This window comes from Rhinatrema bivittatum, chromosome 2 (assembly GCF_901001135.1).
Source record: "Rhinatrema bivittatum chromosome 2, aRhiBiv1.1, whole genome shotgun sequence".
Taxonomy (NCBI): domain Eukaryota; kingdom Metazoa; phylum Chordata; class Amphibia; order Gymnophiona; family Rhinatrematidae; genus Rhinatrema; species Rhinatrema bivittatum.
The window spans coordinates 289,544,856-289,564,195 of record NC_042616.1 but is presented as its reverse complement, the minus strand read 5'-3'; the positions used below and the strand labels follow the sequence as shown (position 1 = coordinate 289,564,195).

The 19,340-nt window shown below is 41.4% G+C and overlaps 1 protein-coding gene across 1 annotated transcript in view; it reads left to right on the top strand.

The window, feature by feature from the left end:
- The window catches only part of CLEC3B (C-type lectin domain family 3 member B), a 46,036-nt gene extending 28,243 nt beyond the window's left edge, over nt 1-17,793 (top strand). The window contains exons 2-3 of the mRNA XM_029592633.1: nt 4,348-4,446; nt 16,373-17,793. Coding sequence (XP_029448493.1) covers nt 4,348-4,446; nt 16,373-16,773 — 500 coding nt within the window. The 3' untranslated portion in view covers nt 16,774-17,793. The remainder of the gene's footprint in view (nt 1-4,347; nt 4,447-16,372) is intronic.
- Nucleotides 17,794-19,340: the final 1,547 nt, after the last annotated feature.

Genomic DNA, 19,340 nt, shown 5'->3' with positions numbered 1-19,340 from the left:
TTGGGTATTGGAAAGTGATATATATCATAGTTATTTTATATTTGGTTTAAAAGCACATTATCTTTGTCTTTCAGCCAGTTTTCAGTTATGCAATAAATGGAGGGATTTAAGTCCTCTAGCAGGTCATTAATTAGAGGGACTTTTTTTTTTTTTTTTAATAGAGATTGAGCATTCAATAGGAGCAGAATAAAAATAAAGCAGGCAGAGACAGAGGAAGATTTGTTACTTATCATGGGGAATATCAGCTTTATGTTCTTTGTTTCTTTTTTTGTGCTTTCCTTCTTAGCTCTGCCCTCTCAGCAACACTATTCAATATTTAAGAACATAAGAACATAAGAAATTGCCATGCTGGATCAGACCAAGGATCCAACAAGCCCAGCATCCTGTTTCCAACAGAGGCCAAACCAGGCCACAAGAACCTGGCAATTACCCAAACACCAAAAGATCCCATGTTACTGATGCCAGTAATAGCAGAGGCCATTCCCTAAGTCAATCTGATTAATAGCAGTTAATGGACTTCTCCTCCAAGAACTTATCCAAACCTTTTTTAAACCCAGCTACACTAACTGCACTAATCACATTATCTGGCAACAAATTCCAGAGCTTAATTGCGCGTTGAGTGAAAAAGAATTTTCTCCGATTAGTCTTAAATGTGCTACTTGCTAACTTCATGGAGTGCCCCCTATTCCGTCTATTATCTGAAAGTGTAAATAACTGATTCACATCTACTCTTTCAAGACCTCTCATGATCTTAAAGACCTCTATCATAGCCCCCCTCAGCCGTCTCTTCTCCAAGCTGAACAGCCCTAAACTCTTTAGCCTTTTCTCATAGGGGAAATGTTCCATCCCCTTTATCATTTTGGTTGCCTTTCTCTGTACCTTCTCCAGTGCAACTATATCTTTTTTGAGATATGGTGACCAGAATGGTACACAGTACTAAAGATGCACTCTCACCATGGAACGATACAGAGGCATTATGACATTTTCCATTTTATTCACCATTCTGTTTGCATTTTTGACTGCTGCAGCACACTGAGCTGATGATTTCAATGTATTATCCTAGATCTTTTTCCTGGTGGTGGAACCTAACATCCTGTAAGTATTGCATGGGTTATTTTTCCCTATATGCAATACCTTGCACTTGTCCACATTAAATTTCATCTGTCATTTGTATGCCCAATCTTCCAGTATCGCAAGGTCCTCCTGAGATTTATCACAATCAGCTTGTGATTTAACTGCTCTTAATAATTTTGTATCATCCACAAATTTGATAACCTCACTCGCCATATTCCTTTCCAGATCATTTATATATATATTGAAAAGCACCGGTCCAAGTACAGATCCCTGAGGCACTCCACTGTTTACCCTTTTCCACTGAGATAATTGTCCATTTAATCCTACTATCTGTTTCCTGTCTTTTAATCAGTTTGTAATCTACGAAATGACATCGCCTGCTATCCCCTGCTCCCACTATGTAAATTACTAACGAATCTAGGAATAACTTTCTTCTTGTATGTTGACGATATACAGTTTTACATACCGCTCTCCAAATCCTATGAAAACACAGCTTTGATACTTTCTACCTATATGAAAGCAATACAACAAACTAATGCAACTTAAACTAACATTAAACCCTAAAAAGACTGAAATCATTTGGCTGAGTAGAAACTCATCGATAGTTAAACCACCTGCCTTAAACCTAGGTAATTTTCAAATTAATCCCTCAAATCAAGTATGGGACCTAGGTATACAGCTAGATGAGAACTTTGCAATGAAAATGCACATTTATTTATTTATTTATTTATTTATAGATTTTTCTATACCGGGGTACGTAAATAACATCACCTCGGTTTACATACAAACAGTAATTCAGCATTGCGCTTTACAATATAACATGGTAACTTGAGTACAATACAGTATATAACTTTGTATAAATAGCATATAAACAATATATGAGAGATTGTGGATGTTAGGAAGAGTAGATGAGGATTCAGATTATTGATAGTAGGCTTTTTTAAATAGCCAGGTTTTAAGGTTTTGTTTAAATTTTTTGTGACAGAGTTCCTGGCGTAATTCAGAGGGCATGGTGTTCCATATTGTTGATCCAGCAATGATGAAAGATCGTTTTTGTACTAGAAAGTTTAGTCAGATTGGGTGCAGGAATGTTTAATTTGGCTAAATTCTGGAATCTCGTTGGGCGGGAGGAAGTTTTGAATTGTAGTTGATCTGTGAACCAAAGCATTTCTCTGTTTTGAATGGCTTTGTGTATCAGAGACATAGATTTATAATTATCCTGTAAGCCACGGGTAGCCAGTGCAAAGACTGAAGAGCTGGAGTGATGTGATCATGGCGGCTTGTGTCGGTGATAATACGGGCAGCTGCATTTTGCAGCATTTGTAAAGGTTGAATGGTGGTTTTAGGTAGACCCAGTAACAGAGCATTGCAGTAGTCAATCCTTGATAAAATAGTAGCTTGTAATACTGTGCGGAAATCATATTGGTGTAATAGAGATTTTATACGTTTAAGCGTGAGTAGCTTAAAGAAACCGCTTTTTACCGTATCCGCGATGAATTTTTTAAACGTGAGATTGCTGTCAATGATGATACCAAGGCTACGTACTTGTTGTGAAATAGGGTAGTTGTTTTGAGAAATCTCAGAGTTGATCAGTATTGTGTTTTTTGGAGGTGAAATTATGATAAGTTCAGTTTTGTTGGTATTTATAGCCAATTGGTTGTCTGTGAGGATAGTTTTAATTTCTAATAAGGCTATCTTCCAGGTACTCAGTGCATTTGTGATTGTGCTGGTGGTTATGGGTATGAGTATTTGAACATCATCTGTGTAGATGAAGTGTTGAAGACCCAATTTAGAGAGAAATCGGCATAGCGGTGTAAGGTAAACATTGAACAATGTGGAGGAGAGAGAAGATCCTTGGGGGACTCCTTGAGAGAGATTTCTTGGTTTGGATTCACTTTGTCCACATCTAACGCTGTATGTTCTATTGCTCAGGAATGACTGAAACCATTGTAAAGCCGATCCCGATATATCTATTTCAGAAAGACGGGTAATAAGGTAATAAGGATGAGATATGATTTGCCAGTATCTAAAGCTTTTAGCAGCACCTCAGATAGTGATATCAAAAGCGTTTCCGTGCTGTGGTACTTTCTGAACCCATATTGGGATGGGAAGAGTATAAATAAATTAATCAAGACAGGTTATGCCAAGTTGTGAATATTACATCAATTGAAACCATTATTAACTTTTGCGGACTTCCGAACTGTATTGCAAACTCTAATCTTCTCAAACCTAAACGACTGTAACTCCCTATCACTAGGTCTTCCAGTATGTCACTTAAAACCACTACAACTATTACAAAATGCCGCAGCAAGGCTCCTATTAGGATCCAGAAAATATGATCACATAACACCCTCACTGACATCACTGCATTAGTTACTGGTACAATATTATTAACGATAATATTCAACATCATTCATTCCAGTAACAAAGGCTTGTTACGAGTGACACTACAAACGTACAATCCTAAACGAACACTAACGGCCAAATTTTTAATCGGCCATGCGCGTAAAAAAAAGCAGGAGTTATGCGCATGGCCAGGCCTTGCGCGTGCTGTGCACATTTTCAAAGGGGTCCAGAGGTGGCTGGTACAGCGGCCATTTGCCACTGTGCCGGGGAAGGGACTGCTGGCGCACGCAAGTTGCTTCTGCTCCAACGGAGCAGTAAGCAACAAAATAAAAAAAATAAAAGGTAGGAGAAAGGGTTTAGGGGGTGGGGGGAAGGGGAAGGGGAAGAGGAAGGGGAAGGGAGTTTAGGTACAGGGGTAGGGAATTTCCCTCCCAGTCCGCTCCTATTTATTTATTTATTTAACTCTTTTATATACCGATTAGCGCGAAATTGCACCATGGCGGCTTGATGCTTCTACCAGTTAGATTGTGAGCCCTCCAAGGACAGGGAAATACCTACAGTACCTGAATGTAATCCCCTTCAAAGTGCTTGAAAGGCGAAATATAAATAAATACATAAATAAATAAAAAATGCAAACATCCACTTTACTAGTTAAATATCTTTTTAATTTGTTTATAGAAACATTTGGATTTTATGTAAAATAGCAGACAAAATAGTGCATCATGTAGTACTGACCAGAAACTTGAAAATTAAAGAGCACTGTGAGACCTAATGTGTTCAGGAATCTCCTTCCCTGCCTTATACCTTTTTATCTCCTCTGCAGTGATGTGATCTTTGTTCAAATTCACTTTTTGTTTTCATTTATATTTTTACTTTGCTACTTTTTTTTTTAGTGTTTGTGGTAAACTCTGTTTTATGACTTGGCAGATGTGGTAACCATGCAGATCATTGAAGATATGAAGAAGCAGATTAATGACATCTTGCAAGACGTGAACTTACTGAAGGAACAGCAGGCCCTGCAGACAAGTAAGACTTCCTTGTTAACCATTTAACATGAGCCTTTTCACAAAATCAACCATCCCTGAACACCAGTTCTGCAAAAATACAGTTTGTCCTATAATTACATACCAGTTATACTACTTTTATCCTTCACTTTGGTAATGAGCTAACCCTCCCATATTAGTATTCATTTGTTCCCTTCCATTATCTTTGTTCCTTTATATTTTAATTCTGCCTCTATTCTATAATGTGCTGCTGTATCAGTTTTTTTTTTTAATATAAGAGAGCCACAATGAGCATCTTAAACAGCCAGACTGAGAATCAAGGATCTATGGAACATGATAAAAGACACGGTCTTGATATTGTGGTCCTGAGTTTGCAGTTTATCCAGTTGAGGAGAAGGTAACATCCTCAGATATTTGTATCTGAGCATTTTCTTCCTTCCACGCCATAAAATGCATACACCGTCCCCTCACCTCAGAGTGAGTCACAATTAGTTGCTAGGACCTGTGGAAATGGAGAGCAAACTTCCCTGCCTTTGTCCTAAGACTATCATCTCTGCCATGAGGCCTGCCAGCCTGAGAATTAAAGGTCATGCAGAGGTCACTCTGTACCTGAAGAGTCTTCCTGATAGCTTTGGATGATGCTTTCAGCTGGGGTTTTGGCTTTCATCTTCTAGCCCTGTTTAACTCCCGGTGCCTTGCCTCTGGAACTTGCATTTTATTATTACAGAACCAAAGTCTGAATGATGATTGCACCAGGACCCTACTGAGAGTTTAAGAGGATGATTTTCAAATAGCCCACCTACTTTACACCACCTATTTTGTGTGTGTGTGTTGGGGGGGGGGCACCTGAGAAAGGTAGAATATCACATGTATTTTTGTCATGTAGAAGTGCTGTTTTCCTCCCCTGACCTAAACACACCCCAGAGAAACACCTCCTCACAGTCCAGCCCACGTGTACATTCATCTGGGCAAAGGAAGAACATTTTCAGAGAGAGCAATGTAAGGTGTACTATTCCATTGCCATGCTGCTACATTGCTTTGAAAATTGTCCTCTGAAGTCTGAATGTGCACCCCTCTCATCTTCTGCCTAAACATGACTAGATGGATCAGTATTTATGTTCATCTGGCTTTCCACATTATGTGGCTGATGTACTGAACTGCACTAAAGATTGGCCACTAAAACACATGCTATTAACATGTGTTAAGGGACAATTTTAATTCAGTTTGCATTACAGTGAATGGGACCTAGTTTCTTGGGGGGGGAGGGGGGGTTTATTAACTAATTTGATGTCCATATTCAAAAGCATTTAGCTGGCTAACTCAGAAGTTACACACCAAAAACTCACAAAGCCCAACTGGTCCTCTCTTCAACAAATCAAAACGTAACAAACAGAAGACACTTTATTTTTTCTTTATCTACACTGATGTTCGGTATTTTCCATTAGCTAAACCATAGATTGGTGACAGCCTTACTAATAAATATACCTTTTTAAAAATTTTTTTTATTTTTCTTCAATAATTTAAAATTCTCTAGTTTTGCTTATTGACCATCCGTAAATGGTATCCCTCAACCAATAGCGTTTGACTGATATGCTTAAATCAGCTCCCTCTTACGGTCTCCATCAATCGCCTATGTTAACAATATTTTATACTTAGATGTTTGAGTGGGAGGGTTTCCTCTCCTTGTAAAGTCCATTCAGTATTGCGAAATTGGAATTGTCAGCCCGACACTGGCAGTGTTTCGACCATCCCATCTTCATCAGGGACTGAGAGAGATTTTTGTTGACTTGAACCCTTTCATAACGCCATGTTGCTGTCCGTTTTAACTCAGAAGTTAGCCAGCTAAATGAATATTTGGGCATATATCCAGCTAAACTCTAGCCGGCTAATAAGTTAGGGAGCTAGAATTTAGCTGCCTATGTTAAAGGTGTTCCAGGGGTGTTACTGGGAGGAGTTGAGTTAGCTGGCTAACCTTATGATAGCCGGCTATATTCAGTAGTGTGGCTGCACTACTGAATATACCTCCAAAGTTAGTTGGATAAGTTTATCTGACTAACTTTGCTATCCAGATTGTGTCTGAATATGGACCTCCAAGTTTATTTAATACAACATTTTCACATATGATGCAGGCAAAGTAAACAAAAGAAGAACAAAGTGAATGTTACAGTTATAATTTGGAAAAGCATTACAGTGAGACTCAAGATATTTTCTGATATAGTCAGTCCCTCACACTCAAATCACACTTACAACATCCAACTGGACAATTATCAACATGGCAATCCAGTGGAGTAATAAGTTTAGCAAACCACTATTAACCAATCTAGGCAGATCAAACAGAAAGTGAAAAAAAAAAATCATTGAATCTGCGAACTGACAACCAAATCCTGAAGTAACCCCATGACATAGAACATAAGAACATGCCATACTGGGTCAGAACAAGGGTCCATCAAGCCCAGCACCCTGTTTCCAACAGTGGCCAATCCAGGCTATAAGAACCTGGCAAGTACCCAAAACCCAAGACTATCCCGTGCTCCTGATGCTAGTAATAGTAGTGGCTATTTTCTAAGTCAACTTGATTAATAGCAGGTAATGGACTTATCCTCCAAGAACTTATCCAATCCTTTTTTAAACCCAGCTACACTATTTGCACTAACCACATCCCCTGGCAACAAATGCCAGAGTTTAATTGTGCGTTGAGTAAAAACGAGCTTTCTCCAATTAGTTTTAAATGTGCTATATGCTAACTTCATGGAGTGCCCCCTAGTCCTTCTATTATCCGAAAGAATAAATAACCAATTCACATTTACCCATTCTAGACCTTTCAGGATTTTAAACACCTCTTTCACATACCCCCTTAGCATCTCTTCTCCAGCTGAACAGTCCGAACCTCTTTAGTCTTTCATCATAGTGGAGCTGTTCCATCCACTTTATCATTTTGGTTGCCCTTCTCTGTACCCTCTCCATCGCAACTATATTTTTTTTGAGATGCAGTGAGCAGAATTGTACACAGTATTCAAGGTGCGGTCTAACCATGGAGTCCATCAAGCTAGGTTGAGAGAACATTGCATAAATCTCATCATTCCGAAGGTCATCAAATCTTCATAAGAGAGCACTGTTCTGTTTGTACGTCTCACTTTGAATGTCAAAGTGGCCCCTAACCCCTACACTAATACCTAAACCTCACCTCAAGTTACTAGGTGGGCCTCCCATAGAGATAGGTATTTCTATCTAGCATGAGGGCATTATGGCTAGTGTCTCTCTCTCTCTCCCCCCCCCCCCCCAAATAGCTGAGCTGGCTCTCCAGGAGCTGAAACATGGTCCCCCCAGTGGTTGTATGTAGGAAATACATCAATTCTGGCACTTATTGTAAAGTGCAAAAAAGTTATCGCAATTTGCTCTAAGATAGTGCTTCGCATAGGTTTTAGCGCAAATTGCTATAAACTACCTATTACCATAAAATACACCCCTTTTCCTATCGCATGCAATATTTAGTGCATTTTGATAAATCCAGGCCTAAGTTAGCCGGCTGACTCTGAATATCAAAATTAGCTGGATAGCCTATCCAGCTAACGCTGCTCCTTTCTGGAATGCCTCCCACCCATCCCAGAACACTCCTGACTTATCCAACTAAATTTAGCAGGATAAGTTGCTGAAAATGCCTTTTTTGCCATTTAGAAAGATAACTTTTAAGTAATACATCTAAATGGCTTTTGAATATGAACCTCGTCATTTCTTTATAAACACAGCATACCACATGAAGTTGGTGCCTCTCTTTAGGAAGAATGGAATGAGCAAAACATGTCTCTGTTCTTCTTCTTCTGACCTTTTCCAAACACCTGCTCCTCACGATAACCATCCTGTGGACTCTCTACCTCCAGGAAAGGGAAACTTAACAAATATGCTTACAAATTAATGAGGGAATGCTTCTTTGCAAAACATGTGCTGATGATAAAATTACTACAGGGTATCAGTCCATTAGGCTCTCAGATACATAGCAATATCCTAATTAGCTGTATAAGTGAGGTTAATTTGAAGAATGTTGATGACTGATACTTTCCTTTCAACTAAATCATTATAGTTATGAGATTTGGTCAAACTCCAGTCCTATTTTCTAATTCCAGTTTGTCAAAGTTTTGAGCCTTTGTTAATGCAAACCACAGTCTTTTAGGTTTCCAGTTTGGTTTTATTGAAAACAGCAAGATAATAGTAATGTCCTGGCTTATATGTAGCAGGTTTCAACAAGCATAAGTCAAATTATTTCAAAGAACTTTACATTACAGGAATTTCATTTCAAAGCAGACATACAAATTCAGTTCACGTTACTTGGTCAGGTCTGGTTCAAGATCAGAACCTCCAGATGTTATGTTCCGTCACTTCAGCAAGCATATATACAGCTTACTTTAATAATAAGACTTCATACATCTCCCACTGGGTTCTTTTGCATTGCTCAAAGTCCTCAACTTGCTGAGAACCAGGTGGTGTTCCCAGAAACCCCTTTTTGTAAGCCCAGCGATGATCAATCCTGTTCCTTAGAGACAGAGTTGCAAGTCAGTCTCAGACACTATGCACATGCTCCTTACTTGCTCAGGCTACTCCTGGGAGAATAATCTGCACTACTGCAGAGTGCAGAATTTGCACAGAATTTCATTTATTTAGTGCATAATTTGGAGAGAGTGACAGTGGGCTGCGAGGGCCTACCAGAAGAGCTGGCAGGCCCGGTGGCCATGAGCAGAGCCTATCCCACATGCGGTGAAGATGAAGACCTGGCGACTGTGAGCGGAGCCCATGCCACTCACGGCGAATGTGTGACAAGCTTAGCTGAATGAGGGTCCCAGTAAGAGAGCTTGTGTGCAGAGGTGTATGTATGTGTGTGAGAGAGGGAGCCTGTGTGCAAGAGTGTGTGTGTGTTTGTATGTGTGTGTGTGTATGTGTTTCATTTTTGTGTGTGAGAGAGAGCGAGGAAGCTTGTGTGAGGATGCATGGGTGTTTTTGCAAGACAGAGAGAAGGAGCCTGTGTGAGGATGTATGCCATGGCTGTGTGTGAATGTGAGGGAGTGTGTATGAGTGAGAAATTGGAAGCTTGTGTGTGTGTATGAGGAAGTAAGGGTGCATGTTTGTGAGAGAGGGAAACTGTGTGGAGTACTAATGTAAGAGAGAGAGAGAGGGAATCTGTGTGCAAGGGTGTGTGTGAGAGAGAGAGAGGGATCCTGTGTGAGGGTGCTTGGGTATGTGTGCAAGAGACTGAGAGAGAGCCTGAGAGACTACTGCTAATATTACAATGCATGTGTGTGTGTGATTGTGAGGAAAGATTGGTTGCTGGTGTGTGTGCATGAGGGAGTAAGGGTGCATGTTTGTGAGAGAAGGAAAAAGAGTGAAGGGGTGTGTGTCAGAGAGAGAGGGAGCTTGTGTGGGTATATGTACAAGAAAGAGAGGTAGTCTGTGTTAGGGTGTGTGGGTATCAGCATTTCTGATAATTTTGTATTTTGCATGGAAGAAGCAAAAGTGCATTTCTGTTTCTATTTCTTCCGTGCTGCACTGCATGCAGAGTCTGGCGTCTTGGGTTTTCCAGTTCATTTTTGTCTGATTATTATTCATAGTCACTTTTTCTGTATTTGATGAGGCTCTATCCATGACAGAGAGAAGGAGCCTGTGTGAGGATGTATGCCATGGCTGTGTATTAATGTGAGGGAGTGTGTCTATGTGATGGTGAGATATTCCATTAGCGTGTAATTTCTGTGTAGTGATCCAGCTTGTTCTGTTTTCCCAATAGAAAGTGCACTGGTGGTCTAGGCTTAGGTGTAATATTTTCAAAGCTGTCATTTCATATGCCCTGCAGTCAGGTGTAGGGCAGGGCCATGGGTGATTGCTTTTGCCCATCCCACCCGAAGGAGGATCCTACATCTGAATACTGGCACCTTTACTTCCAAAAAAAAAAAAAAGTGCTAGCTATTACAGTCTATTTGGGTAGAAGGAGCAATAAATGAGAGAACATAGAAGCAATAAAATGCAGAAGCGAGTGATGGCATGCGAGGGGAACAGGAGTGTATATGCCGAAAATCTGTTTTGTTTCATTTAGGGAGGGGGAGTTTGTTTTGTTTCATTTTCCATTTTTACTGTGCACTAAAATTGGAATATGAAGTAAAATAAAATAAAATTCATTTCATTTTGAAAAGATATGAAACAGCTTATTTCTATTTCACTGAATGAAATAGACAACCAGACAATTAGATATTTCTAGCTATCGATCCCTGCTTTCAGATTATCAGAATGCTATTACTGCTGCCAAGAAATCACATTTCCTGTAAATTAGCCATACCATTCAATAATCACAGAGAGATATTTCACTCTGTTAAACAGATCATTGATCCAGTTTCACTTCCTACTGCTGCACTTTCTCCATCTCCAGGACAGAATATGGCAGATGCATAAGAACCATATTTCAGTGAAAAAGTGGTGACTATTAGAAATACATTTCAGACTACTGCTAATATTAGAACTGATGATTATTTCTCTGATGGAATGAAATGGTGTGTGGGCAGCCGTAGAGGGGATGTTATGGTCACAACCTCTGGGAATGGTGCAAGACAGCAAGGCTGAAAATAGGTGTGGGCAGTCTGCTGAGTCTGGAACAAGCTACAAGTGCAGGCTGAGCTGGAGCTCAGGAATGAAGTGCAGGCCGGACTGGAGCTACAAAAAGTGACGTGCAGACTGAACAGGAGCTCTGGAGCGAAGGACAGGCTGAGCTGGAGTTCAGAAACAGACTGAGCTGTGTGGTGCTAAGGGTAAACTTAGGTACACTGGAACAGAGTATAAGTAAGCATTTAACTGGAAGCAGGTAAGCATGGAACTGGAACACTGGAACTGGGGCAAGACTGACTAGGACAGGACCGGACAGGGCACACAGAGAACATGGAACACCCAGAGCCCGAAGACAAAAAGATAAGAAGGCCTTGTGGGACAAGGCAGAGAGAGGCTCAGAGACAGAGAAGAGACCTAGGAAGTCTCAGACTAGGCCAGGGGTCAGGGAATAGCGAGAGAAGCCTAGAATCAGAAGAGACCTAGGGAGGTTTCAGGCTAGGCCATGGGTCAGGAAACAGAGAGGCCTAGGGTAGGCCACAAAGGCAAGGCAGGTTCAGAAGGCCCGTAGGCCACAAGGCAAGGCAAAAGGCAGAATCAGAGGGCTTAAAGGCCACAGGAACAAGCTAGGCGGAACTAGAATCAGACGGCATGGAGGCCACAAGGGAACACAAGGAAAGGTCTTAAAAGGCTGCAGGGCAGAAGTAGCTAGAGCAAGGAGCTGAGGAGAACTTGATGCCGAAGCATTGAGGGAAAGGTCAGGTAGGGTTAAGTAGGGCAAGAATCTGGGTGTGTTGCAGGCAGGAGAGAGGGGCCTGGATAGCCTGAGGGATGTGCTCAAAGCTATCCTCTGGTGGAGCGGAGGTAGTACAACCAGAGACCAGAAACGTGCTGGAGAGAATGGTTCCAAGCAGGGTTCGCAAGGGTCCCCTGGTGGAGGGGAGGCTGCCAATGGCCAGAAATGCAACAGTAACCCACATTTAAGACCCCTCTTCCTGGGTCCCTTTTCTTCTGAGAGTCCTGAAGGTGATGCTGAGGTTTGGCCCGGGTGAATACTCTTACTAAGTGGACTGACTGGTAACAGATGCCCCTTACTGGGCAGACTTTCTGAAAGCAGGCACCTCCTGCTAGACTTGCTGAGAACGAGTGCTTCCTGCTGGACAAAATTGCTGTGGCCCCTTTCGGAGAGGCACGATGACTTGGGCTCCCTCTGGAGCTACATGACTGACTTGGGCTTCCCGTGGAGCAACATGGCTGAACTGGACCCATCCTAGGGCAGCAGGGCTGAACTAGGCCCTTCAGGGGTTGCTTGGCTGGACTGGAACTGACGCTCCTGTCTGGGTGAATTGGTTGCGAGCAAGCATCCCCTTCTGGGCAGGCTGGTTGTGAATCAGCATCCCCTGCTGGACAGGCTGTTTGCAAGCAGATGCCACCTGCTGACTGAATTAGCTGAGTGCGGGAGTGTGCTGCTGGAAGAACTTGATGGGTAGAGGCGCCTCCTACTGGTTGAGTTGACTGTGTGCAGGAGCCTGCTGCTGGAAGAATGAGCTGCAGGCAGGCTTCCCTCTGCTAGGTGGACTGGTTGTAGAAGAATTGTGCTCTTTGCTGGCTGGCCAGACTGTGAGTAGCAACCCTTGACTGGACTGGCCCTGACAGGGTAAGAGTCTTTTTGCTGGCCTGATTGCCAAAGGAGGAGAGCTCAGTGCAGAGCTGATGGTAGCTGGATTCAAGCTGCAGCTCTTCTGTGCTCCAATCTCAGGTTCTGGCATGTGTAATTGAAGATTAGAAAAAAAAAAACCCATATGCTGCCTTTAGCCGTTTCCCTGAAAAGCTTGTTAACTTGTGTTGGCCTGCAAATGGAAAAGGCTGGGCTCTGTTGGGCTTGATTAGTGCTTTGTGCTCTAGAGTCTCTAATGTCTGGGAACAGACCAAAGAAGCCACAGAAGCATTAGAAATTGGGTTAGTGTCAGTCTTTTCAGGTGAGTGTTTTAATCTCTCTTGATGAAAGATTTTTCTAGAGATGTTGTGCTAGAACTTTTTACAATAGCTTGTGCTCTGTTAGCTTGAGTTAATTCCCCTCCTGGCCCAGGCTCTGGTTTTAAAATTGCTATGGATTTTCCAAGGGCTGGCTTGGTGACCCCACAGATGGAGGTTAATTAATTCCTGCTGCTTCAAGCAATTGGGTGTCTGAGCTCGGAGCCTGGAAGCCACTGGATCCCTGTAAACAAGGGCAAGAGTCTGGGTGTGGTGCAGGCAGGAGAGAGGGGTGGCCTGGTCAGCCTGAGGGATGTGCTCATGGCGATCTCCAGGCGGAGCAGAGGTAGTACAGCAGGGGGAGGCCAGAGACCAGAGACCAGAGACATGCTGAAAAGTATGGTTCCAAGCAGGGTTTGCCAGGGTCCCCTGATGGAGGAGAGGCTGCACAGCGGCCAGAAACACAACAAATGGGAGCAATTCAACATGGTATCGGAGTCTGATATTATCCAAATTATTGCTAATATGAACTCATCTACTAGCCCCCTCAATCCCTGCTTCACAGCATTATTGAAAATAATCAGCATAAAAATAGCTAAATTTATTGTGAAGTTTGTAAACTCATCACTGAATTATGGTTTCCTCCCTGATTCCTTAAAAAGGACTTCAATTTGCCCAATACATTAAAAAGTCTCTATCGACCCAACCTTTCTGTCCAATTACCGTCCCATTTCATCACTACCATATCTTGCTAAAAGTCTGTAAAATTCAGTACTTAAACAACTTATGACCTTTCTTGACTCGATACCAATATCAATTTGCTCTCAAAAATACCAAAATGTTTCTTCTCTCTAGTTTTGATACTATCCTGTAGGGACTTTGATCGGGGAACCTCTTTTGTACTTACCTTGTTTGCTATTTCTTCTACTTTCGATAAAATTGATCACTCAACCCTCCTTTAAAGGTTGCAGTCTCTTGGGATTTTGGGTTCTGTTCTCTCCTGGTTTTCTTCTTACCTTATGAACTGAGTGCAACAAGTCAAGGCTGGCTTGGAGACCTCAGCCTGGATCCCACTTTTGGTGTACTCCAAGGTTCTGCATTATTGGCAGCCCTTTTTAACATCTATCTGACTCTGCTGTGTCATTTGCTTGCTAGCCTTGGGATCCACTACAAGTTATATGCAGATGACATTCAATTCTTTTTTTCCCATCAAAGCATCATGGGCTCTTACAGAAGAATTTCTTTCTTTCTGCCTTTCAACTATTCATGATTAGCTGAATTGGAACAAACTCACTCTCAACATTATCAAAACTGAAATTATGATTATTTCTCGATTTCCACTGATATGTATTCTGGAAAAAATTGTGTTCAGAAATCAAACACATTTCCATATCAAAAACAGCTCACATTCTTGGCATTCTTCTATACCCTCACTCTCAATGCAGGATCACATCAAATCCCTAATACAGATCTCATTTTTCAAACTATGGCTTCTGCATCATCTGAAACCTCTATTAGACCCTAATAATTTTTGTACTGTTCTTCAATTGTTACTTTTCCCCAGCCTTGACTATTATGACTCACTTTTCCTTGGTCTCCCAGCTTACATAATTCATCCAGTACAGGTTATTCAAAACACCACGCAATCAAATTACTCCTGTTTTACAATCACTGCACTGGCTTCTGATCTCTTATCAGATTCATTATAAACTGGCATTACTATTCATACTCTTTTACACAAATTTTCATTACTATGGATTGCTGCTGTACTGAAAATTCATAACCCCACCAGAAGGTTGAGGTCTTCGAACTAAAGGTCTAATAGATCTCCCTTCACCTAACGTAGTCCATCTGGAAGAAAGTGGAGAGCGTGCCTTTTATATTGCCAACCCTCTCCCTCTGGAACTCCCCTCCAAAGGAGTTAAGATTGATTACAGAACCCAAATTGTTTCAGAAAGCCCTGAAAATGCACTTAATGTCAAACGGCAAATTCCATGTAACTGTCTGATTATTACTCCCACACAGACACGCGTTCCTCGAAATGCCTTTTGATGCAATCATATTGCTGTATTTTTGTTTTGACAGTTTTTTAAATTTGTTTTTAATCTGTATACTATGATTGTTCTTTTGTATCCCACCCTGAACATAGGAAGGGTGGGTAACAAATATTTTAAAATAAAATAAATAATAATAAAAAAAATAACCTTAGTGGGGAGATGAAATAAAATAAATAATAAAAAAACAAAACAAAACCTTAGGGGCAGATTTTCAAAGGGTTATGCATGTAACCTCTGAAAAGCTGCCCCTTCCACTCCCTTGCGCGTGCCAAGCCTATCTTGCTTAGGCTCGGCGGCGTGCGCAAGCCCCGGGGCGTGCGTAAGTCCTGGGGCTTTCCTGGGGGGGGGCGTGTCGGGTGTGTGTCGGGGGCGTGTCGCGGCTGGCGTGTCATCGGGGGGCATTGCGGGGTGTGGCAGCAGGCGTGGTTCCGGCCCAGGGGCATTCCGGGGGCATGGCCGTGGCCTGCGGACCAGCCCCCGGACCAGGCAGGCATAACTTGTAAAATAAAGGTAGGGGGGGGAATTAGTTAGGGCTGGGGGGCGGGTTAGATAGGGGAAGGGAACGGAGGATGGCTGCGCGGCTCGGCACGCGCAGGCTGCCGATTTTGCATAGTTTTGCATGCGCCAACCCCGGATTTTATAACATGCGTGCGGCAGCGTGTACATGTTATAAAATCGGGCGTAGATTTGTTCGCGCCAGGTTGCGCGAACAAATCTATGCCCACGCATATGTTTTAAAATCTGCCCCTTAGTGGGCAAATGAAAGCAGAGCCTAAAGGAGGGTGGAATGCCTTCCTGAAGGAATGGGATTCTCATACGCTGTTTTCTGATTGCCCTTGATAAGAATTCTGTCTCAGTTTGTGGAGGGATTAGAGTAACAACCTGTTCCCTTTATTTCTCACAATCTAGCCCCCAGTGATGGCTCAAATTACCATGTCTGCCATTGCATGGACCACGTTCGAGTATTATAATTTCGAAGGCACGATATTGCAGTCCATAAAAATACGAAGTAATAAAGGATTAATGTTTCTCCCACTGGAAGCACACAGTTTTGGAGGAAATAAGTAAGCTGAGGGGCAGATTGATCAAATGTTTGCCCTAGTGAAAAAAAAGAAATTGCTCTAGCATTAATCAATCAAAATCTCCCAGGCAAACAAAGGGGCAAAAGTGGAACAATTTGTTTGAACTGGAGCAATGCTTTGTTAAATCAGCTCATTAGAATAATGTGAGGTTGGAGGGAAAGAGAAGGGGGTAAGGGAGAGAGAGAGAGATACTGTGATTTATGGGCACATGAAAGATTGACATTCACGTTTACACTGTTTTGTCTTTTGCTTTTATTAGTTTGTTTGAAAGGTTTCAAAGTCCACAACAAGTGTTTCCTGCCCTTCTCTCAGGCAAAGAGTTACCATGAAGCCAACAATGAATGCATGGCTCAGGGAGGCATCCTCAGCACCCCTGAAAATGGCGACGAGAACGATGCATTATACGAGTACATGAGAAAGAAAATCGGCTCAGAGAAGGAGATCTGGATCGGCATGAACGACATGGCAACCGAAGGCCGGTGGGTGGACATGGCTGGCAGCAGCGTGGGCTACAAGAACTGGGAGACTGAAATCACCACCCAACCCGATGGTGGGAAGCAGGAGAACTGTGCATCCTTGTCGGGAGTAGCCAATGGCAAGTGGTTTGACAAGAAGTGCAAAAATGAATTGCCTTTCATCTGTCAATTTGCAATTGTGTAACCGTCACAGTGCACGTCTACTGCTATGCTAGACCGGATTTGGCTTCAGGAATATTATTCTCATCTCAGCAACAAAACCTCTACAAATGCTCCAGAATGCAGCAGCCAGAATCTTAACCAACACTAACCGAAGGGCTCACATTACCCCCATCCTCCGAAACCTACATTGGCTACCAATAAAATACAGAATTCTACATAAAGCACTCACCATAATCCACAAAACCATCCACAAACAGCTCACCCTAGACCTTCAGACCCCTTTCAAACACCATGCTTCAGAAAGGCCCATCAGAGAGGCATATAAAGGAATGCTTCAAGTCCCACCTACCAAATCCACTCGTCTAACATCCACCAAAGAACGTTCCTTCTCCACAGCAGGCCCAGTCCTTTGGAACAAATTATCGACTGACCTAAGACTGGAATCCTGCCTCCTCACCTTTCGAAGGAAACTTAAAACGTGGCTTTTCCTCCAAGCCTTCCCCTAACTCAAAATAATCCGTCAGACTCAGATCAAGGAACTGAATGTTTACTAATTTCACAAACGATCTTATATGATTTATATGTAGTTATTCCTATCTCTCTTATTCCCAGCTACTATAGCTACCAAGTTTAATCCCCCTGTTATATTGTAACTTTGCTATTTTCAGCCTTCTTGTTTTGGTTACTTTTCGTTTATCCCTTGTTCTATGTAAACCGGCCTGATATGAATCCCATTCATGAAGTCCGGTATAGAAATATTTTAAAATAAATAAAATAAATAAATTAGACAAATGTATATAAATATCAATATTAAATGGTCATGGCCTACTGTGATGGATTAATGTGGTCAAGATCTATGCTGGATTTTGATAGCCCATGCATTAAATTCAGATTCATAGATGCTGCATAAACCTTCTCTCTAAGGCATGTGTTAGAAATCTATTTTTTTAAACATTAAACTTATCTGCCGGCATCTTCTATGTTACTATGTAAACCTTGTAGATGAGATTATATGAAATCATTACTGACAAACTATGCAACATACATGTTTATAAAATAAAAATAAATATTTCTTGCAAACATTTTACAGTCCATGTTTTTAAATCAGATTATTTTTCTCACAGCGTCCTTAGTACTCTGCTAATACAGTGCATTCTCATTTGGCATTCAAGTATCTGTGCCATATACTTGCTTGATTTTGAAGAATCTAAGCAAAGCCTACCCACACTTTCTACCCTTTAAGTAATTCAACCCATTATTTTACTCCTTTGATTTTCCATGACACATTAAAGAGACTTCCTAGCAAGGCCACAGAGCCCTAGAAAGTCAGCTATTCAAGCAATAGCCTCACTACGGACCTGATTTACTAAGACTTTTCTCCCATTCTGTGCCTATGGGAAAAATGCTTAGTAAATAATCTCCTAACTGGTAGCTGTTTGGATTATTGCAGGGCATGGTGATGGGGCTGGGTGTTGGATTAAGTATGGGCTCTTGTTTGGTCATATGCCTAGGATGATAAACCAGCAAAAACTGAGTTGAATAAGAAGTGATATATTACAAGCAGTCAAGTTTTACAACTGGCAGCTGGGCTATATCCTTTGCATTGTGGACAGGCATACAATAGCTAGGCAGACTTAATGGTCCAATTGTTCTTTTTCTCTGCTGTCATCTACTATGTTACTTTAATGTGCAGGTCTAAGTAAATTTTTTTTCCTTCTGTTTTGGCATACTTTGGGTAGCATTTGAAATGTAGATTTTCTTCTGAAATTGCTAGCACTTTATTAATTTGTTTTGATCTCATTTGACTCTCTCATGCATATTTCCAATTTAAAAGGAGCTGCTGTTGTTCCCAGGGCATTGATGGTAATTTAAACCCTTTAATTAAATCATACTTGGATACAGAGTATTGTTTTATAATAAGCAAAAGCAGTCATTCCTGTCACAAGCAGCAATATAGAATTCCTGTGCAGTATTAAGGTATTTCTCAGCTTTGAAGACTATTTCCTTTTCAGTCATCCATTTTCCAGATTTTAATCTTTTCTTTAAAAAAATGTATTGAATTTTCTTCATATAATACAGAACCGAACAAGCAAGTTCCATATGTCATTGACAGTTCACCGGGCCAAAAATACAAATCGATCATTCATAATGGCACCAAAGTCTCTTATTGTTGGGTATTGCTTCTGAGTTTATATATACACAGTAAAACTATCCTAAACTCACATCTCAGTCCAAGTTGAACAGGTTGATCCAGGGATCTCAAATTGTCTTAAATTTATAAGCATATCCTCTGATTTTCTAGGCTATCATATCCATTGGCATAACAGATATCACATCAGAGACCTATTCTTTTCTAGATGGTATGTGTCATCTTTTCTATTTAAAGCAATACTTTTCCAAGACATAGAACATTCCAGTAATACACAATAGAAGATTAATCTAGATCTCCTGTGCAGGCCAGCAACCAATTCTGTATGAACAGCAAGATCACCTTATCGTTAACATCGTTTATTCCAGTCATTATATTGAAGAGAACAGATTTACAGTACATCTTCACATTATCCTATTTTGTGAAGAAAAGATGTCATC